The sequence below is a fragment of the Quercus suber genome, unplaced genomic scaffold, assembly GCF_002906115.3.
Source record: "Quercus suber isolate HL8 unplaced genomic scaffold, Cork oak 2.0 scaffold_868, whole genome shotgun sequence".
Classification (NCBI taxonomy): Eukaryota; Viridiplantae; Streptophyta; class Magnoliopsida; order Fagales; family Fagaceae; genus Quercus; species Quercus suber.
In genome coordinates, this window is record NW_027070298.1 from 66,706 (window position 1) to 90,453 (window position 23,748).

At 33.7% G+C, this 23,748-nt stretch overlaps 1 protein-coding gene across 1 annotated transcript; it reads right to left on the reverse strand.

Annotated features, from left to right (window-relative positions):
* Positions 1 to 6,400: 6,400 nt before the first annotated feature.
* LOC136065167 (ankyrin repeat-containing protein At5g02620-like) lies at positions 6,401 to 18,609 on the reverse strand. Its single transcript, XM_065767952.1, has 4 exons — positions 18,468 to 18,609; positions 13,799 to 14,414; positions 7,250 to 7,782; positions 6,401 to 6,970 (listed from the first exon to the last, which is right to left on the reverse strand). Exons 2-4 carry the CDS (start codon positions 14,373 to 14,375, stop codon positions 6,473 to 6,475), a joined length of 1,608 nt encoding a protein of 535 aa, XP_065624024.1. The 5' UTR covers positions 14,376 to 14,414; positions 18,468 to 18,609; the 3' UTR covers positions 6,401 to 6,472.
* Positions 18,610 to 23,748: the final 5,139 nt, after the last annotated feature.

Genomic DNA, 23,748 nt, shown 5'->3' on the forward strand with positions numbered 1-23,748 from the left:
GTTCGGCGTAACCTCGTTGGAGCAAGAAGCTTGGAGGGCTTAGGTACTTGGGTAGATTAGGCTTGGAGGGTCTTCTGCTGTTCATGTATCCCAACTACATTCTTTAGTGGATTATTTGACCGTTTGGAGGGCGGCGGAGAGGTTTTATGCCGAGGACTTCGGTTTCCTCTTCGATAACACATCGTGTGTTGTCCGTGTGTTTGCATCTTCTTTCCTTTTACCTTTGCCTTATATTTACTGCTGTGGATGTGTTTATATTTGTCTTAGATTGTCTATCAATTCAATTATAAGTTTGTTATCATATTCCATACATAATTGTTTGATGTAAAGCTTGAATTGGTATATTTGTTATTTGGGGTCTAAACGTACAAGGGTGTTTCATACCCATATTGAACTTTCAACCTTATACCAACCTACAGTTGAACCCTTATTCTAATACCCAATTGGACTTATTCTGTAGTGACAGTCTCTCCTTGTAATGCACGGCTCCCAGTACGTGACTAATCAATTGCGCGGATCCCAGTACGCGACTTCAATCACCAACTAGAGAAGGTTGTTGGCTGCAAAGTTTTTCAGTTCATCACATGATTAAGATCCAGAAGATTCTTGGTCACAAAACCTTATAACTTCTTCACAAGAAAGATGAACTAGGGCAAATTCTGTCTCCGGTCACAATTTGCTTGAACAAACTTTGCTTAACACTTGTGCAACTTGTTCCACCTTTGAAAGCCCTTAAAATAATTCTTTTATATGTCTAGGGTTGTGAGAAAAGAAAGCCCAAACATACAATCACAGATTGGAAGAAAACAGAATAGAAAAATCTGTTTTTCTTAAACCTCGACAGATAGCTATCTATTGAGCTACTGTTGAGCCACGGGCTTCAATAACTCTTCAAGACTCGATAAATGCTAGCTATTGAGCTAGCTGTTGAGCTTTAATGACAGGCACTTTCTCAGCTTGAATCTTGGACAGACTTGCATGGTTTTAACACTTGAACTTGAAACAAAGTTTTTTAAAGCATCAAACACATCCTAGATCTACCCAAATAGAAGTAAAGAGTGTTTTGTCAAAGGATTAGTCAATGGATTAGTCAATTACATAAAATAGTGACATATGTTCCTAACAAGTGAATCATATATGTCCTAACAAAGTAAACTCTTTCACGCATAAGACCCCATCCTTGAGTTGACAACCTCCAAAAGTGATGAATTGGGGAAGAAACGAGCTTTAAAAAATTGTATAATAGTGAGGTTTTATTATTCAAGAGTCGCCATGCTTGCTTTGCTAGAAGGGAATCATTAAACATAGCAAGGTCTTGAAAGCTCATACCTCCAATAGTCTTAGATTTTGTCATCTCTTCTTATTTAACACAATGGATTTTTTTACGATCGCCTCTTTGGCCCCACCAAAATATTTTGATTAGAGCCTCAATTTCATTGCATAAACTCACCGGCAATTTGAAACATCCCATAGTGTAAGTGGGGATGGCTTGTATGACCGCCTTTAAGAGCACTTCCCTTTCGGCTTGTAAAAGTAATTTTGCTTCCCACCCATGAAGTTTCCGCCAGAACTTCTCCTTGATGTAGTTAAAACTTTCTTTTTTTCCCTTCCCAACTAAGGAGGGTAGCTCAAGGTATTTTTCATAGTGCAAGATTTCTAGAACACCTAAGGCTACCTTGATTCCATGCTTCACCTCCCCCGGAATAGACTTGCTTAAGAACAAGGAGGTTTTACTCCTATTCATTTTTTGACCCGAGGCTTCTTCATACTCTTTTAGTATCTCTAAGACATTATCACATTCCTCCATTTAAGAAACTCTACAAATTCCTCTACTCTCTTCCTCTCCATTGTCATACCCTTGAGAGATCTTTTACCAAATCCTTATCTCACCACACCTACGTCTGTGAGAAGGTTTATTTGGTGCTGAGGGAAGCAGTTTGGAAGGAACCAATATACATTGGTTGATGCTGTGGTCAAGTAGCGGAATCCGGGAAGTTAAAGAAGAAATAGGTTCGGCGTAACCTCGTTGGAGCAAGAAGCTTGGAGGGCTTAGGTACCTGGGTAGATTAGGCTTGGAGGATCTTCTGCTGTTCATGTATCCCAACTATATTCTTTAGTGGATTTTATCACTGCTTGGAGGGCGGGGGAGAAGTTTTACGCCGAGGACTTCGGTTTCCTCTTCGATAACATATCATGTGTTGTCTGTGTGTTTGCATCTTTCTCCCCTTTATCTTTGCCTTATATTTACTGCTGTGGATGTGTTTATATTTGGCTTAGATTATCTATCAATTCTGTTATAAGCTTATTATCATGTTCCGCACATTAATTGTTTGATATAAAGCTTGAATTGGTATTTTTGTAATTTGGGGTCTAAACGTTCAAGGGTATTTCGTACCCATATTGAACTTTCAAGGTACAAGGTGAAAATGTGTTTTTCTTGAGCTTTTCTTGAGCAAACTTTGTGTCTTCAACTTGGTCTTCAATTACAACTTTAAGATACATAATTTGGTATGGTTGACAATACCAAAACACATGACTCTAACAATCTCCCCCTTTGTCAATCCATGACAAAACCTCAAGTACAAAAGTAAGCCCAATACAATAATAACCCAAATACAATGAATGAACCCATATTCAAATACACTAGCCTATCTAAAAACATCTAATCCTGAAAAGCCATAGCATGAACTAGGATTGACTGTTTTGATTAGCTTTATACCTGCCTTTCCTAAAAGTACTTAAGAAACATTTTATGCACACCATGTGGAAAAAAATGATAGTAAACAAGTAAATTGCATTTTATCATAGGATATGCCAGTTACATAAAAATATGAATCTAACAATCTCTCCCTTTTGCAATCCGTGACAAAACCACAAGAGTACATTAAATGTCCTAAAATACATTCTAATCAAGATTACAAAAAAATAAGCCTAATTTTAAAGATCTAAACCTTGGAAGTTGTTGTAGGAAGAAGGCTCGAAATCTTGACTTGGCTTTAACTTGTCTTTCTTGAAAGACACTAAACAAGACGCATCAAGGTACCATGTGGAAAATGATGATAAGTTAAATAAACAAGAAACATGTGTTTGAAGTGAGAAAAGAAACAACACATGTGAGATAAAGAGTGAAACACATACATCAACATTATTTATAGAAACAACACATGATGTGTGTAAATGGTTACAAAACCAAAAGACACAACACAAAATATATTAATATCAAAGTGTATCAAACTAACTCTCCCCCTAAGTTAGTTACGTCAAAGATTTTTTCCCTTTAACATGAAGTTCTCCCCTTAAATCTGTTACTCCCCCCGAGGAATGACATTCAAATGTCAAATTTCTCCCCCTTTTTGACACGATTGTCAAAGCGCATAGAAAGCCAAAAAAAAACTTGATTGAAGACACACAGAAAACTTGCATAGAGGGAATGAGGAAACAAGGAACCATAGACCTACAAGAAGATGCTATGGACACAAAGGGAAAAAAAAAATGCAAAACTCAAAACTCCAAGAGACTTTTTTAAGAAAAAACACAAATTTTTGTTTTGTTTTTTTTTTTTTGGTTAATCTTCTCTCATTCATATATTTATCATCTTTTTTTGATGGGAAGGACTAAAAAATATAAGAGAAATGCATAAATAACCATCTCACCATTGAAACTCATCAATCATAAAACATCTGTGTGCAATTCATAAAAGTCGTGCTCGGTAAGGTGAATACTTGCATAGCAAGAAAAGGATGTTTGGCTAACATATTTGGGTATTTCTTTTCTCACTCTTATATACCCATGCATGTTATGCCATTTTTAAGTTAAAAGAAAAATATGCAAAGAACATGAAAAACCAAAAGAATCAAAATTCTTTTAAATATGGTTGCAAGCATGCTTCTAGGAGATGTGGGAGTTATATGATGTACTCCAAAGGAGATGGTCCCTATCAAATAGTTGTGATTATGTGTGGATATATTTGATTCTCCAATATCATTGCTCTTCATATAATGTGGCACATACTTTCTTGCAAAAGTTTCACACACAACATGCGATTCTTTACTACTATTAATACAATGTGTAGGTACAATGTGTTTTGGCCATTTAAAGTTACTCTTGTACTAGTGTGAGTATTTAAAAAAAAAAAAAAAAAAAAAAAAAAACAAAACAAAAATTTGTGTTTTTTCTTAAAAAAGTCTCTTGGAGTTTTGAGTTTTGCATTTTTTTTTTCCCTTTGTGTCCATAGCATCTTCTTGTAGGTCTATGGTTCCTTGTTTCCTCATTCCCTCTATGCAAGTTTTCTGTGTGTCTTCAATCAAGTTTTTTTTTGGCTTTCTATGCGCTTTGACAATCGTGTCAAAAAGGGGGAGAAATTTGACATTTGAATGTCATTCCTCGGGGGGAGTAACAGATTTAAGGGGAGAACTTCATGTTAAAGGGAAAAAATCTTTGACGTAACTAACTTAGGGGGAGAGTTAGTTTGATACACTTTGATATTAATATATTTTGTGTTGTGTCTTTTGGTTTTGTAACCATTTACACACATCATGTGTTGTTTCTATAAATAATGTTGATGTATGTGTTTCACTCTTTATCTCACATGTGTTGTTTCTTTTCTCACTTCAAACACATGTTTCTTGTTTATTTAACTTATCATCATTTTCCACATGGTACCTTGATGCGTCTTGTTTAGTGTCTTTCAAGAAAGACAAGTTAAAGCCAAGTCAAGATTTCGAGCCTTCTTCCTACAACAACTTCCAAGGTTTAGATCTTTAAAATTAGGCTTATTTTTTTGTAATCTTGATTAGAATGTATTTTAGGACATTTAATGTACTCTTGTGGTTTTGTCACGGATTGCAAAAGGGAGAGATTGTTAGATTCATATTTTTATGTAACTGGCATATCCTATGATAAAATGCAATTTACTTGTTTACTATCATTTTTTTCCACATGGTGTGCATAAAATGTTTCTTAAGTACTTTTAGGAAAGGCAGGTATAAAGCTAATCAAAACAGTCAATCCTAGTTCATGCTATGGCTTTTCAGGATTAGATGTTTTTAGATAGGCTAGTGTATTTGAATATGGGTTCATTCATTGTATTTGGGTTATTATTGTATTGGGCTTACTTTTGTACTTGAGGTTTTGTCATGGATTGACAAAGGGGGAGATTGTTAGAGTCATGTGTTTTGGTATTGTCAACCATACCAAATTATGTATCTTAAAGTTGTAATTGAAGACCAAGTTGAAGACACAAAGTTTGCTCAAGAAAAGCTCAAGAAAAACACATTTTCACCTTGTACCTTGAAAGTTCAATATGGGTACGAAATACCCTTGAACGTTTAGACCCCAAATTACAAAAATACCAATTCAAGCTTTNTCTCTCTCTCTCTCTCTCTCTCTCTCTCTCTCTCTCTCTCTCTCCATTTCTTACTTTATTTTTTCTGAGCTCACCCACTAAGCTAGTTAACTTTATTTTAGGATTCTTGTTTTTTGTTTGTTTTGATTAATTTTAATCACATGTTTAGGTCTTGTGGAGTCTAGTTTTCACATATTTAGGTTTAGGATTAGTAGAATAACATATTTCACATGCTTTGATTATTGAATTGATAATTAGGGTTTATATCGTGATTGAGTCACATGAACATACATATGAACATGGATATACATTTATACATAGGTGCATGGTGATATTATAAGTGAGGTAAGTTAGAGAGAGAGAGAGAGAGAGAGAGAGAGAGAGAGAGAGAGAGAGAGAGATTAAAAAGAAAACAAGAGTGAGTTAGAGTTTAGAGAAATTATGAATTACTACTATAGAAGTTTTTTTAAGGTTATTTATTTTTGTTATTGTTTGGGTTAATTTATTATTTGGTTGATCACCTAATTTTGTTATTTAAAGATGGTAAGAATTTTGTTTGGGGCCAAGATGATTTTTTTTTTTTTTTTTTGGGATTCAAATTCAAAACCATCATAAAATACATAAAATATTAAAGTTATTTTAAAAAAAATTATTGGGGTGCCATGGCACCCCTTGATCTTTAAGTAGCTCTATTCCAACTAAGAAGGGTGTTGAAGGGTTATCAACAAGCACATTATTGAAAGAATAATGTCACAAACACAACATTTTTGGAATTCCCACTGGACTAGGCTATTTCTGTATAAACTAAAATTTGAATATACTAAATAAATTTGCATCAAACATACATACATATACTAAGAGATATTTAATATTTTAAAAGCTCATAAAAATATAACATAATCATTATATTCTATATTAAGGATTTTTATTACATAAATAAACGGTTTTAATTTTTTTTTCTTTCTAAAGTTAAAAATTAAAATTCACAAATAAATGAAAGAAATAATTTAACAATTAGATAAAAAACTAATTTATTTCCAAATTATATCGTTTGTATACAAATTTTCATAATGGATGAATAAATCAACTTTGACATTCAACTTTTTAGGGGAGGGCAGTTGACGGCCCTTAAGCTTCGAGTCCGGTCATGATTGCTGCCATGCTCATCACATAGGCAAAGAACATAAAGTAAATGCAAAAATAAGTTAAAGGCCCTAGAGAGCGGTTAATTGGTCGGCTCATTTTTTTGGGCTTATTGTTAGGAGATGTCTTCGACATTGAATTCATAAAGTGGATCGTCATTACCGCAGCTGAGGCAATAAAGGAGAATGAATCAAACGCCAGAAAAAATTTAAAGAATATGTTGTTTTGTAAAATTGCCGTGCCCGTTTGGCCGTTGTATCCGCCTGGCACTTGCAAAGCTGCTGCAAATGTGACAGTTGTAATGATCGTTATTGACGTTAAACTGAATTTCGAAATATCCTGGTCATCTGATGCGCCTTCTGCCTCCTTTTCTTTGGAAATATTCTGGTCATCTGATGCGCCTTCGATCTTGATAATCCACCCTTCTTTCGGAGTCTGGTCGCCATCCACTTGTTTCAAATTGCAGATTCCCATAATTAGTTTCTGCAAGCCATTTTTAGACGAAGATGTCACTAACTAATCACTACAAAACGTGAAATTCTTGATTTCAGAAGCTAGAGTGGACTTCTGCATAAGAAGTTTTTAATTGGTAAAACTTATAAAGAGTTTGGAGTTGCATGTGCACAAATGCCATAGGGACACTGCAAACAATCACTGCTTGATACACCGACCGGAGTACGGAGTACTGGGCAAAAACTTTACCCAAAATATATATACTTTAATCTATATGTATTCACTATGCATAATTTTGGGAGTTTTTACCTTTTCTAACCGCAAAAGCTGGTTATCTAATTGAACAATGTCAGCAGTTATCATCCTTTCCTCGTTCATAGCCAACTTGTCCACTCTCCTGTCATGTGCAAGCATCGCTAATATTGTGTAATGCCTATTGATTGCAGCTAGATGAAAAGCCGTGTTTCCATCTTTATCTTTCTCATTTATGAGATCCCCAAAAGCTAATTCCTTGAGTAATATATTCACCGCAGTTATGCTTCCGCTTTCCACGGCAAGATGAAGAGCCGTCCTACTTTTCTTGAAGTCCAACAATTCACAAGCATATGGACATCTTTTAATGATTGCTCTCATTACGCCACCATTTCCTTTCTTAGCCGAACTGTGAAGAGCAGACATGCCTTCATTGTCAGTTTTGTATGCAACGGAGTCATTCTTTTGCAAAAATAGTTCGACAACGTCTACATTGCCATTATGTGCAGCATAATGAAGAGGAATTCTGCCTGAGTCATCCGTTTCCAGAATTGCATGTGGAAATTTTTCCAACATCTTGTGCACAAAATCTACAAGGAGAGAGAATCATGTTGTTTTGAGTTATCCGAAAGTGTGGTGCACATAGCATTTATCAAACTAATATAATCTATTATTTTATCAAAATTATACAACAACTTCACTTATCAATAAAATTATCCGAAAATCTTAATCTGCCCAAGTAAAGACATATTCAATACATAACTTAATAGTTTAATATTAGCTATTCAAAGACTGATTTCATGCAGAAAATCAAATTCCATCCTATAGGCATAAAATTTAACCAAAAAGAGACAGAATTTTTATATAAAAAATGTTTTAATTTACATTAAGACAGTGCATTGTATAGGAAATTTGTGATCTAACTTCAAAGTTTGATTTTGGAGCTAGGACAGATTTTTTTAGTTTCTAACTCTATAGGAAATTAAGTAGCTAATGTTGACAATATATCGTGTGAAGTATTAATTGGTTTACAAAAAATAAACATTGAGTTATTATGGGAAATTGATTACCAATGAAAATTCAACGCTCACGTTTTGTTTTGTTTTTTTTTTTTTGGGAACCAATTGACATTTAAGTTGGGTTGGATTTCTAATTGGCCCACAAATTTATGGACCTCATTGTGATGGAGGAGAGAACAAAACTAGAGATGGCCAAATTAAGCAAGTATATATGCGAGAACCCAACTCAACCCTATTCGAATGGGATGAGTTTTATCCACTTTGTTCGGATATCAGGGGAGTGGGGCGGGTTTTCCTCCATACCAAATTTTGAAAAGTTGGGTTCGGGTATTACCTAAACCCAACCCTAAATAAGGAACACTTTTTTCTTTTTTTGGAAAGTAATTTTTCATGAGTTATTAGGGGAACGGGGCGGGTTTTCCTCCATACCCAATTTTTTCTTTTGTTGTAAGAGTTATTCCTTATTTGTGAAATCAAATCCCTCCTATCATGATTCTATCTTCACTTGGATGGAAAGTATTGTTGTCATTATGATACGTGAGCAAGCAAAAGTATAGGAGGAGAAGTTAGCCGCAATTTGTGCTCCATCAATAATTCAATTTAAGTTGAATTTAGAATGGGTCTGGAGAAGAGAGATGGGTAAACTTGGCCATGGAAACTATTTGCCCTACCTCTTATTTAGTGATGATTAATGGTGAGATGAGAGGTTTACTTAGTCCGTCTTTAGGGATAAAACAAAGTGCTCCACTCTCACCTTATTTATTCCTTATTTGTGCGGAAGGTCTTTCTGCAATGTTAAGGAAGGCAGAGGAACATAAACAAATACAAAGGTATTTCATCTAGTAGGGATGGAGTTCGTATTTCCCATTTTTTATTTGCAAATGATAGCCTATTGTTTTGCTAGGCCACTATTGAGGAGTGCCAAAACTTAACATTCTAGGGGTCTATGAGGCTGCTTCAGGCCAAGTAATTAATAGAGAAAAAACATATTTATTCTTCAATAAAATGCACGGGTAGATATAAGGGGGGGCTATCCAAAATATGCTAGGGGCTCAAGTCAAGATTGATTGTGAGAAGTAGCTTGGTTTATTAATGGTTGTGGGTAGATCTAAAGTAAATACTTTCAAAGGTCTATAGGAAAAAATAGTCAAGAAAGTATTGAGCTGGAAGGAGAAGTTTATAACTTTATAACCAAGGTGGGACGAAATATCTTGATTAAAAATACTGCACATGCAATTCTTACCTATACTATGGGTATCTTCAAAATCCCTAAGAACTTTTGTGACAACATAACTCCATGCTTGCTATGTATTGGTGGAGCCAGACTTATGAAAAGAAGATTCGTTGGGTAAATTGGAGCAAACTCTATACTCAAAAAATAAAGGAGGAATGAACTTCCGTGATATACATTTCATCAAAATAGCCATGCTTGCTAAACAGACATGGAGGAATAGAGATTGAACCATAATACAAACTACTTATTTTATAGGGTGTATAAAACAAGGGGATTTTTTTTTTTTTTTTTTTCAAAATAACACTAAAATTCCAACAATTTTGTTAGTTAGCACATTTTCAAAATTATTTAGCAAACTAATATCTCGAGCGTAAGGGGATCAATTTTGATGTGCTAAATCAAGTATGATGAACTCGAGTTTATGCGTGGAACTTGAGCTTTACAGACTCGTGTAGAAGGGAGAAACCTAGACTAAACAAAGAAGAAACACAAACTAGAAGAAGCATGAAGAAGAAAACCAAACAAGAAACATGAAGAAACAACAAACCACGAAGAAGGAACAAACCGAAGAGATCAAACCCAAACAAAAACCACAAAGAAGGCAAACCCCGCGAACCTAGATCTCCCTAACCCAAACCATTCAACTCAAACTAAACCCAAGCAGGGACGGTGAAGGTTCCAGGAGGCGACGGAGGTGAACCTCCAGGCAAATGAAGAAGGAGCAAATTGAAGAGATCAAACCCAAATAGAAACCACAAAGAAAGCAAACCCCGCGAACCCAGATCTCCTTAACCCAAACCATTCGGCTCAGACTAAACCCAAGTAGCAACAGCGAAGGTTCCAAGAGGTGGCAACAGTGGCAACGAAGCTCCAGTTGAAGGTTTTCCTTTAATTCCTTCATTTTCTTCTCTGGGTCTTTGGGTATGATGATGTTTTATTGTTTTTCTTGTCTGTGTCTTTGGTTTGATGATGTTTCATTGTTTCTCTCTCTAGTGCTTTAGGGGAATCAAGTCTTAAAAACTTGAGTTCAATAGAACTCAAGTTCACCACACTTGATTTAGCACAACAAAATCGAGTTCCTTGCGCTCAAGATGTTAATTTGTTAAATAGTTTTGAAAACGTGTTAATTAAAGAAATTGTTTGAAATTCAGTGTTATTTTGAAAAAAAAAAAAATCCAAAACAAGTAATTATATAGATTGTCCATTCATGGAGGCAGCTTTGGGTAATAACTCCTCCCATGTGTGGCGAAGCTTGTTGTCTACTATGGAGGTTATCCATGAGGGCTCAATGTGGAGGGTTGGAGACGGAAGATATATTGAGCAAGGGAAAACACAAATGGCTACCACCCCTGAGGTTGTTACTGGTGTAGTCCCACCTTTCATACGGATTAGAGATCTCCTTGATGTCGACACAATGCAATGGGATCGAGGAAAATTTTATGATCTTTTCGGCCCTCCAACTTGGCAAGAAATCTTGGCCGTACCCTTGAATAACATGGCTTCAAGAGATTCTCTCATGTGGTAGGAAATTTTTTTATTTCCAATAAAGACAGCATAGCAGATAGCCCTCAGACTGAAACAACAGCCAAGTGGGGAGCATTCGCTAGAAAGGGTGGATGGAGCTACGTTGAAGAAAGTGTGGCCCCTTAATGTGCCTCCCAGGTCCGAAACTTTGTGTGTGGAGGGCCTGGTCAAACATCCTACCCACGAGAGATAATTTACAGCACAAGAAGGTCAAGGTTGATCCGAGATGTGAACTGTGCTGTCACCTGTCAACAATCAGAGACAGCTTGCCATATACTGTGGGATTGTCCGTTTGCAAGAAACGTTTGGGCACTGGTCCGAGGAACTGAGGAAGAACATGGAAATGCTCTAATGCGAGGCAAGAGATTTTCTTATTGTTTAGTTTTTTGATGAACTAGCTGCATGTGATAGAACTTGGGACTTAGGCAATTTGGAATGCAAGGAACAAATTCTATTAGGAACATATCTTTATACTTTTAATATACATTTGTTTTATTGCAGACTCTGAACAGTGATGAATTTGGATGAAAATAAGCTAACAAGAATGTAAGATAGACTGATCAATTTGCAAAAGTTGTTTTGCCACATCAATCATTGTTGTTGGCAGGTAAAGTTAAGCACATGGGTGAGGGAAACTTTCACATATAATTGATTTTTTTTTTGCATGTAAAGTTGTTTTGTTTTTACATATAATTGATTTTGTTTCTGAATGTTAACCTTCCTATAGTTTGCAAGATTACGTCAATCGTGTACTTTTTTTTAAAAAAATTCCTTAGCTTATTTGATCATTTGTACATATTTAGAACGTTTAATTATTTTGTTTGACACTTTAATTAGAATTGCTGATTATAGCTTAGAAATTAAAAAAAGAAAAAAAAAGAAAAAAGAAAAAAAGAGCATATAAAAGGTTTTTTTTTAAAAAAAGATGTGGTGTTGAAGACTTTTATAATTAAAGAGTTTTTTTTGTTTTAAATAATAATAAAATGTTAAGTGGTTTGTGCATTTTGTCATTTTTTTAAAAGTGTTATGTAAAAAAGAAAAAAAAAAAAAAAGAAAAAAAAAAGGAAACAAAATTCATGTTGGGTTGGGTATGGGTATCCGTGAATAAGAAATTCGGGTGGAAATCTGGTAAGGCGATAATAGAGTTTTGGATTGGGTATCCATGAATAAAATTTTTGGGTGATTTCGGACCTTTGGGTACACCTAACCCAAACCCTGCTCATGGCCGCCTACACACAACCCATCATAGCCACTACCCAAAACCATCCTCCAAAATAAGATAAGAGGCATAGGCCAATAGCCAGTCTTGAAAGTTCGTATGGAATTTGGCTTTCATGCTTAAACTATCAACAAATCTTTTTTTCATTCCTAAATTATCAAATACTTTACACTTTATATTCTTCAGTCCTCTACAATAGACCTCCTATCCAATGTGTCTAGCAGAGTAGCCAATTAATACTCTCTAATAATTATTACGTAATAGTTATTTTGACATGGAGCACTAAAATAAATAAATAGAAAGAAGAATTTAGTTAATCCAACGGGGACCATAAACTTTAAAATAAATTAATAATGAAAAGCTAATTAATATAAGTATCAAGATCTCTGATTGGGGTTATTTCCCACAATTAAAAAGAGTTTCAGAAATGCCAAACTTGAAAGATCACATTATACATTATACAAATCATAATAGAGAAAACAACCTCTCAAAGATACTTCAACAACAAGCATGCATCTTATTCAATAGAAGATTTCATGCCATGCAAATTGGTATATTGATAACATAGTGTTTGTTTGTTTAGACCCCTTAAACTAGATTTTTTAACCTAATATATTGTCCAAGTGATAACTTAGGTTAATTATTTATATCTAGGTTAAAAATAATAAATCATATCATGCACAGCAGTGGAAAAGTAAATAACACCATAATATGATGATCCAGGAAAATCAATGAAACAAACCGTTTCAAGGTAAAAACCCGAGAATGATTTGACCTATCAATTCTTAAGGTAAACCAAATCCACTGTAAAAGAATCGAAATTTTTACAATCAAATTTAACCCTAAATCTATTGCTATCTCAAGTAGTAACTTATTGACACGACCACGTGCAAGTTTCGAATTAACAGACTCATTCTCTTTTTGGACTTACTGCAATACAAGCACTCACGCTTGTGACTTTGAGACCCCACTCAAAGGTTTCAAATCACATTCACTTGTTGGTCTTTGTAGCAACAACTAGGTTCTATCAATGCTTGATTGTGGATCTTGCTCTAGTAAATGCATGTGTAGTTAGAAGGTACAATACCTCTCAAATTTCACAAAGAATAACACACAAGTCTTTTAAAGATCTCCAAAACATAACGTAGCTAGGGTTTCCCTTTCATATGTGGACAAATTAGATTAAAATCTTAAATGTTTTCGCAGGCTTGGGCCTTTTTTGAAAATTCTACAGAATCTGATTTCTGCGATTTTTGATCAGTCAAATTTAATTTTTGATCAATCGAGCTTGGCAAATTCTGACTCTTCTTTTTTACAGTCAGCTTAAACTTGAAACTTGAATCATACACCTTTGAGCAATGCCTAATTCATAAACTAGACATGTTTTGTTATCGGTTTGCCAACATATACAAAATAGAATTCTAAACACCTTTAATCCTAAATCTTTAGAACCTAACACTGGATTGTTGAGCACAAAAAATTCCGCATTTATGTTGTATGTTGTACAAGTACAATCAGCTTACACTTCTTTGGCTAAATTAAGTAGAACTCATCCAAAAAAAAAAAAAGAGCAATAGAAAACTTCTGGAGATATAGTTGAAGATAATTACCACTTTTTGCGAGATTAATGACCGCAGAATGCAAGACATTCTTCCCTTTCCTTCCCCCATAGCCGCAATCTGCAACGGTTTCTATGATGTGAAGAGCAATTTGGTAGAAACGTCGATCCACTGCTAGGAAGAGAGGGGATTCCCCATAAATATTTGTAAACAACGTCAACCCTGGATCTTCCCGAATTAGCAACTCCACAATGGCGCAATGATTATATTTTATAGCCTCATGCAGTGCTGTACTCTTCTCATGATTTTGCTTCCTCAGTAGCTCCATTCTCATTTCAACTTCTTGGCTGTTTGCAAACATTATTAGCAGCTTTGTCATGTCAGAATGCCCTAAGCTTGCTGCAATATGTAGTGCAGTGTTGCCTTCGCAGTTTGTTTTATACAAAAGTGATGGCTTCAGATCGAGGACTCTTTTCATGATCTGTACATTTCCAAATTTCGCTGCCACATGAAGAATAGTACTGTTCCTACCCTTTGTCCCCTGCTCAAGGTTTAAAATCTCATCTCTATTTTCATCAAAGAATCTGTCATTCGCAGAAATTGCAGCATTGAACAAAATATCATCCATCGCTACGAATTTCTTCTTGAATCTCAATCGTGACCTTGGCTTGGCAATCAGAAAAAGAATGAATCTTATAAATCATATTAAGGGTTTATATTAGGATTTAATGTGACATGTTCACAACTTATATGTGCAACTAGGAAAAGACAAAATAGTAAAATTTAAAATGCCTCCACTTTCATAGAAGTTAATCTACAAATGCAAATGTTTTGTTTCATTTTTTGTATTTCACTTTATCTTCTATTAATCATAATTTGCTTTGTAATTATTTGATTTTTCTTTTAAAATAACCTAATTAAGTTTAAAATAAATAAAAATAAATAAATTCATAATAAATTGTAATTGGTGAAACATAAAGTAGAATACAAAAAGCTGAATAAAAGATTTTTATAAATTACGAAAAAATTAGTATCCTTTTGCGCTAAGTAACCTTCCTGTTAACCTGCATGCATGTATTGCCTCTATTAATTATGCGCATTGATTTGTCAATGACTAACATATTGGATATGAAACTAAGAATCTAAGATGCATGTATCCAAAAAAAAAAAAAAAATCTAAGATGCATGGGTGTTTGTCTCAAATCACTTTTTTTCCATGGTACTCTTCAAACCTAAATTGCTCGAGGCCCATATCATATTGAGACTGCATAGCTTTTTGGCATTTTAATATGGACGTCAGATAAAAAGGGGCAGAAGAGGTCAAGCTAGGACTTTTGAAAGTTCAAAATGGGTATGAAACACCTTTGAACATTTAGACCCCAAATTACAAAATATCAATTCAAGCTTATTATCAAACAATTAATATGTGGAACATGAACATAAGCCAAACACATAATTGATAAACAATTTAAACCAAATATAATCACATCCACAACAGAAAATAAAAGGCAAAGATAAAGGAAGAGAGATACAAATATAAGGACAACACGTGATGTGTTATTGAAGAAGAAACTGAAACTCTCGGCGTAAAACTTCTCCGCCACCCTCCAAGCGGTGAAATAATCCACTAAAGAATGTAGTTGGGATACATGAACAGTAGAAGACCCTCCAAGCCTAATCTACCAAAGTAACTTAGCCCTCCAAGCTTCTTGCTCCAACAAGGTTACATCGAACCTATTTCTTCTTTAGCTTTCCAGATTCCTCTACTAAACCATAGCATCAACCAACCGGATGTTGGTTCCTTCCAAACTGCTTCTCTTGGCACCAAATGAACCTTCTCACAGACGTGGGTGTGGTGGAAAAAGATTTGGTCAATGACCTCTTAAGGATATGACAATGGAGAGGAAGAGAGTAGAGGAATTTGTAAAGATTCTAAGGTAAAGATTGTGCATGAATTAATCTTGTTTTTCTTTAGGGTTTCTCTCAAAAATTCTCTCTGGAAGCTCTCTCAATTTAGTGGGTATAAGGGTCTATATATAGTGGTGTGTGTTTGAAATACAAAGAGTCAGTTTTTGCCAAACAGGGCTGATTGGCGGCTTGGCCTCGCGACTGGTCTGAGTCGCGAGTTCAAGCCACGAGATAACAACCTGGCCAGCCTGAGACTTTTGTCCTGTAGTGCGACAGCTGGCGCGACCCTTCAGCTCCCCATATGTGCATCTCATGTGCCTGCAGTTGGTAGCTTACAGTTGCAAGTCAGCCGCGAGTCCTAGCCGCGAATCTCTACCTTCTTGCACATACTTGAGCTTTTATTCACATCTTCTCACACACTACCCTTACAATAATCCCACCTAAATACAAGGTTACTAAGTGCTTAAATTACAAGCAAATTAGCACGGAATAAAGCTAACAAGATGGTTAATAAATTTCAACCTTACAACTTTATTATTGGAGGCTGAATAGAAGCCGTAATCATTAAGCATTTTTTTTCTTATATATATTTACTTTAAAAATAATTAATCCATATATAAAAGAAATATTTTGAGATAAATTACAATTTATTCCATTATGATTTGACTATCATAATTAATGGAAAAACTTTCAATTGATATAGTTGATAACTTAAAGTTTATATTAATATAAAATTACTAGGATGTGGTCGAAATTAACAAAATTTAGAGCTCAAATCAAATTCTCAGATTCCAATTAGATCACTAATCTCTATATAACTTGAAAAATTACCTATGTTGCAATTAGACTAATCTGAGTATATAATAAATCGTATATTTATTACTTAAAATCCTTTAATTTATTTAAGACTATCACCAAAGATAAATTTTATTTTTTCAAGACCCATTATATTATGGGTAAAACTTAGGTATATATTCTTAAATGCCGACATTAGGTTTCTCAATTAAATTCATATATATAATTGCATTTTCTTTTCTCAATGATCATATGATTGTATTGGCCAATAATGAAGCACAAACATTGTTATGTTTTCCAGAATAATTAAATTCAATAAAAAATGTGTTTGAATTTAATTTTTTATTGAATTTAATTGAAAAATCTAATGCACTATATCTAAAAGATTGTATAAACTATTAGGAGATAATGAATTTATTCATTTAATCTAACATGTTAAGAATTGGTAATTTAACATACTTTAATGATTAAAAAAAAAAAAGAAGCTTATCTAGGAGTAGAACACTCTCCCCAGTCCCCACCTTCTTTTCCTAAATACTCACTTCCTCCTCTTACTCTTCTTCTTTCCTTACTTGGTCTTAGAGCTGCCAAATATTCGCTGGATCTAAGCATTCACATCATCAACACGGTTTTCTGTTGAAACCGTGGGCTCGATGCTTATTATGTAAAATGTTTGGGGGCAGTTTTGTCAAACTAAACATAAAATTTAATTTCTGTTTTATTTTTAGGATGAAATTTGCTGTTTAAATTAAAATAAAGAATATGGACAATAGTGTGCATTTTATCAACATACTTCATAACTTGTTAAGTATGAAGTAGTATTTATAGTTTTAAAAATCAGATAGGACTAACTAGTCCAACCAGTTTAACTAGGAATCAGACACCAATTCAATCCAATAAAAACCACTAAAACTGGCTAAAACATGTCAAAAACTAGTAAAAATAGGAAACTGAGAACAAAAACGGTTCATTGACTGTACCGGTTTATAAAACAATGGAAGTATCAATTATAAAATAAGTTCATCTCAATATATATATATATATGGCAAATTACAACTTACCCACCTGTGGTTTGGTCGAAATTTAAGTTGTCTACCTGTAGTTTAAAATTTGACACTTTATCCACTTAAGGTTAGTTCAGTTAGAGTTTTGTAACCCACTTCTATTAAAAACATGGTTTAATATGTAATTTTACTACATTTTAATGTCTTTCTCCTCTAAAAACACAAAAAACATTAAAATACAAGATCAAATAAGATAAAAAAATAATACAGTGGAACATTTGCATCATGAGATTTCAAACCACATTTAGACAAATTAAATTTTCGTCAAACCTCAGATGGGTAAAATGTAAAATTTCAAACCACAAGTAAATAACTTAAATTTTAGTCAAACTACGTATAGATAAATTGTACTTTGCCAAAAAATTAAGTTCAAAATCTTATTTATTTATTTATTTATTTTTATATATACCAGGTAATAAGAGACTTTATCAATTAAGTCATTCTACTCTTTTCTTTACTCACCCTCCCTCCTCTTCCATTCCTAAAGCTCTTTTAAGATCATGCATTGCGTGAAATCTCATTTAAAATTACTGTAGTCATTTAATTATTATGAAATTTGCAAATCTTTTGTACAATCCACATTATAAGATAACAGTAGAGTAGTATATATTAATGGTTATTCTTAAATGTGTCTATGAGTATGTAGGCATTACAAAATAGTAGGCACTTAAAGTGGGCAAACAAACTAATTGTGTAGTGGGCATCTTTGGTATCAAATATCTGATGGGGTGCTTCTGATCGGATCACAGATGACTTATTACGAATTTATAGGCACACTGCCTTTTTTACTTAAAAAAAAAAAAAAAAAAAAGAATTCCTAGGCGGCTAGGCCTATGAATCCGGGTACATTTTCTAACAATATTCTTTGGTCATCTACTCATCTCCATTTCAAAGCTCCATGCATGAAAATAAATAAATAAAGATAAACAAAATAAAAGAACGAGGGCTCTTACCCAAATAGATATGATTTAGTTCTGCAAACTTGCCCTTGTTGGAGTTCGTGCTCCCAACTTTCCAGAAACCATTCACATTTATAGACAACAGTTTCCTGGACCACAGGGGCTAGAACATATTTTAAGTGAGGGATAATCTTCTCTTTCCATTTCTTTTTGTCAAGAATTGTGACGTAAAGAATATAAGAGAAGAAAAGAAAGAAAATTTCATATGAGTGTTCTGATCAAGTGACTTGAAATAGTAGGAAAGTGAACAAGCAACAACGTATTATTAAGAAATTCAAGGGATATGATAAAGGAAAGGAACAATAACTATATAGTAACAAAAATTTTCACAAAGTTATTTCACAACAATGAGATGGCAAATTATTAATGGTAAATGATAATTTAATGTTAGAAGTGGGTCCCAAACCAAGAAAAACATGTCAACTTAATTGTTGTAAAAACCGTTATATATGAAGAGCTATTGATAAAGGAATTTTTTATTTTTAATGTTTTAGTTATTATAATTCAATAATTACAATAAAGGAATTTTTTATTTTTAATGTTTTAATTATTATAATTCAATAATTACGATGGGAGAGGAAAATATGAACCTTATATATGTCTCTAATGGAAATATTAGGAAATACAAGTTAAAATACAAGACTCTCAGCAAAATTATGTACTTTAAAATAAAGAAATGAAAACTTTTTTATTAATGTTCTGTTGAAGTGACTTAAAATAGTAAGAATGAAGTATTGAGTTTGGAGCATATTATTTTAAAGAATACAAGTAAGAGATATAGTAAAAGTGTAAAGATTTGTGCTCAAGTAAGGGATATAATAAAGGAATTATTTATTAAAGAATTAAAAAATGAAAAGAAAAGCTTTTACTGACTTGAAAAGAAAATTAAACGATTTTTCTTCTAATACTTTTGACTGTTAAAGTGTTTGTCAAGCCTCAAACATATTTATGTTAGAGGCATCAAGGTTAGGGTTCTTAAGACTCACCAATCCTTTAAACTCGACTAACCTAACACAAGCAATTTCAAACGGTTGGGTACTTATTATGAATCAAAATTTTCCATATCACTTTCTCTGTTATACTCTATGTACTATAAATTAAAGTCTGCCATGTGTCTATCATTAACCGTTATTACACATTTGATCTTAACAGTTATTCTTAAATATTGTGTCGGTAATTAAAGTGCGGCAACCAACGGACTGAAAAATAATAATAATAATAATAATGACTTTGATAGGCGCACTAACGTTTTTACTACCCCCCCACCCCCCAAAAAAAAAAAAAAAAAAAAACTCAGTAATGCAAGGCCCATCGACCATATAAATATATTTGAACTTTCTTATGCATAAAAATAAATATATATAAAAAAATAATAATAAAGGCCCATTATGAACATCCTGTTACTTGAATAGATACGATTTAGTTTTTGTTTTAGTTCCGCAAGCTTGGCCTACTTTATTTTTTGCCCTTGAATTGATATGAACAACCTGTTACTCGAATAGATATGATTTAGTTCCGCAAGCTGGCCCTTGTTGCTGGCCCAGCTATCCGTAAATCAGACAACAATTTAGCAATAAGGAAGTAAAAGCTAGAATCACGAATTCTATGGTGGGATTCAAGCAAAGGAACTATGTGCTATGAAGGAAAAAAAGGTTTTTATTTTTATTTTTAATTTTTTATTACTGTTTTAATCAAGTGATTGGTATGAAGGAAATCCAAGCAAGAATATATTATATTAAGAAATTCAGGTAAGAAATACGTGATAAAGGAAAATGGTGAAAAAGAAAGCTACTTTAGAAAGTTAAGTTATTTAGAGAAAAGAAACAATGAACTAACTCTTCAAAATAAATACTCTTGGAATAATATCTCATAAGTAGGATTTCTTGGATTCAAATTTAACTAGTTACCATGATGACAACTTTGTTTATTTATATTACATAAGCAAGCTGCTGAGTTGGTTACAATGACCTACTATGTAGTTGCCATGTGATTGACCAAAAACCTAACAAACTTCTCTAACTAATTGATAAATTATTTACTTATCACTAATAATCTTATCAACTAACGAACTTTTTGGTACAATTAAGAGGAACTACTTATCATACAACATAGTAAACAACTAGATTTAAAAATACACTGCATCTATACGCTAAAGAAATTATGTAATAAAGAATATAAAAAAGGAAAATAAATTGTTTTATTAATGTGCCGTTGAACCAACTTAAAACAATTATTCTAGGATCACACACTTCACCACAACTTAATGACATATGTGATTGTGTTTGGCGTATTGTTAATCGCATATGGATTGACTATTTATTCTTTACCCCTCAATATTACATATATCATCAAATTATGACAAAATATTTGTCTACATGTTTACTCCACTTAAAATAGTAAGAAAGAAGTATGGTCTAGGAATATATTATATTAAGGAATCCAAGAGATATAATAAAAGAAATATATACTAAAGGTTTTACAATAGTAAAGACAAATTCTTGTTACTTATCTACTGAAGTGACTTAAAAAAAAGGGGAAAATAGCTATACTTTCTTTTTTTTTTTTTTTTGGAGAAGCTTGTTATTGTTCTTTTCAAGCCTCAAAATTATATACGTTGAAGATATCAAGGTTAGGGCCACAAGACTAGTCACTAACCCTTTAATCCTAACTAATCCAACCGATCTCACCCAACCCAAAGGGTCATAGGCAATTTCAAATGTGTGGCTTGATCGCTAGTGGGTTTTATTTGCCTTAAAAAGAAGGTTAATAGTCGAGTATTGGGTTTTGGGGAAATCCAATCAAGTAACCAAACTTGAGGGAAAAGCATATCTTTCACACAAGGATTGTTGATAGGCTTAGCGGTAGACTTTCTTATGCTTAATTAATAAATATAGTGTGCTTAAATTCTATTTTCTATCACTCCCCCCCCCCCCCCCCCCCGGGGGGCGCGCACGCCCCTAAAAAAGTAGAAATATTAGACATAAAACACACGGATTGTCGATAGGCTAAGCGGTAGACTTTCTTATGCTTAAGTCAGTAAATATAGTTTGCTTAAATTCTAGATGGGTTATAAGTGTTAAGATTAAGATTGGAAACAAGTTGTGGTAGAGCCACACATTTGTCATTTGGGCAAGGGTTTCTATCATGGGGGCTTATTTGTACTTGATGCTGATTGTGAGAACATGAAATAAGTCTAGTACTTCTTTTGCTTATTTGTACTTGATTCTGATTATGAGAACATGGAATAAAGCTAGTACTTCTTTTGATTATATTGTTGAGTAGTATTTCTTTTGATTATATTGTTGAGTCTTTGGGTATTTGGCATGGTGGAATGAAATAAATGAGTTCAACTCCAACTTAACTAGTTAAGAGTACTTAAAAGGTGAAATATGTATAGAGGCAAAACACTTTAAAAACTTTCAAATGGTTGAAAGGAGTCTTGGAGTACTGTTAGAAGTCAACAATAGTGGCTTAGAAAAAAAAATTTGGATTACAACAAGCTCTTAACAATGGCATAAAAAGCTTAATAAAGCTTTGGTTTCTAATAGAATTGTTGTGAACAAACTTGATAGATGTATGAATAAAAAATAAAAACTTTTTGGTGATAGTAACGTTTTCATGTGCCTATATGTGGACGACATACTATTTTGAGAGTTGATATGAATTACTAAAGGCCTTTCATTCTTTGATATGAAAAAACCTTGTACAGACATATGTAACTTCCAATAAAAGGAAAAATGATAATTAAATTGGGAATCTTCCGTTGCACAATAATCTGAGCATGCTATATTATTGGTGGTGTGATATTTTTAATAAACTGTACACATCCTAACATTGCATATGATGTTGGTAAAACCTTGTAGATATCTTGCCGATGAACATTTGAATGCTCCAACTTGTCTCTTGAGATATATGAATGGGCACCATGAACTTGGGCCTTACATCTACAGGGTGTCCAACAATATTAGAAGACTGATGTGATACAAATTGGATATTAAATGATGATGAGACCCACTCCACTAGTGGCTATGTTTTCACTTTAGGTGAGGGAGCTATACTTTGTACGTCTTCTAAACAAACCTGTGATGCTTGATCAACTATGGAATTTGAGTTTGTTACCTTAGAAAATGCATGTATTAAAGTTGAGATATCTACTTGCTGAAATACTAATATCATCATATTATTGTATTTTGATTTACAAGCTATAAATATGTGTGGAAAAATTAAGCTTTATGATGGGAAGAAGAGGCATATGCGCCTAAGGCACAACATAATGTAAGTAATGGTGTAATTGCCATGGAGTTTGTGTGGTTAGAAAAGAATTTGCAGATTCTCTTACCAAAAGGCATAACTAGACAATTAGTCTATGATACATTGAGGGGGATGGGACCTAAGCCCATTGAGTGAATCACCCATGATAACAACCCAATTAACCTTTGTTTAAAAGGTTCAATGGACATTATGGAGAGATTCAAGATTGCACTATCAGTGAGAATGAGATCTCATTGTCCCTCCCTATGGTCTAGATAGTGCTCACTACCAAACTAATGAGGCTGAGTTCTATAACTTTTTATAAATTCATAGCCTTTAAGGGTGGTGTGTGGTAATACACACTTGAATTTAACTATGTGAGTATGGAGATAGGGCCGCCTCCTATGAGAGTGAGGGCAAACTCTCTAGAGAACTCATTAAAATCCAAGTAGGATGCATGGCTAAAATGCACCAAATCGAGAACTTGTCAAAGGATTCACAAGAAAAAGGTGTTTATATTTAGCGGTTTATGAATCTGGTTCAAGATCTTGTATCTCCAAGAATTTGTAAACTCTAAAATATAAACACCAGGTCTTGTGACTGCCCATTTCTTACTCTATAAAATTACAAAAATTTCAAAACATGTAGGGGATTGTTGGGTATGGGATTGTTGGGTATGTTTTTCAAATTTAAAAGGAAACTAATTTTATTATATGGTGGGTAATTTCTAGTGCCACTTGGATTGCTATTGACCAAAATTAGTGGATGTGGTTGGTGAGAATTGAACTCACCAGCCCCACCATCAGCTTTACCCCATACCCACGGCCTTCTTTCTTTACTCACAAACGAAATCAGCCCCTCCACAATATCATCACTTTCCTTTCTTACTTTCACCTATCTTGCCTTAACCAATTCAAATCCCTAGCAAATATCCCTATAATACCAGCAGATGTTGAAGGAAATCAAATGGATAATTATGGAGTGCTTATATCGTGGCAGATTCTCAAATTTGTGTTGGGTTTTG

Bases quoted from the DNA above. Each gene is read 5' to 3' on its own strand.
- LOC136065167 (XM_065767952.1), bottom strand. From the start codon at position 14,375: ATGGATGATATTTTGTTCAATGCTGCAATTTCTGCGAATGACAGATTC. The intron at 7,783-13,798 runs GTAATTATCTTC...CTCTCCTTGTAG, and splicing joins CATTAATCTCGCAAAAAGTG to ATTTTGTGCACAAGATGTTG. The intron at 6,971-7,249 runs GTAAAAACTCCC...AATGGCTTGCAG, and splicing joins AGCTTTTGCGGTTAGAAAAG to AAACTAATTATGGGAATCTG.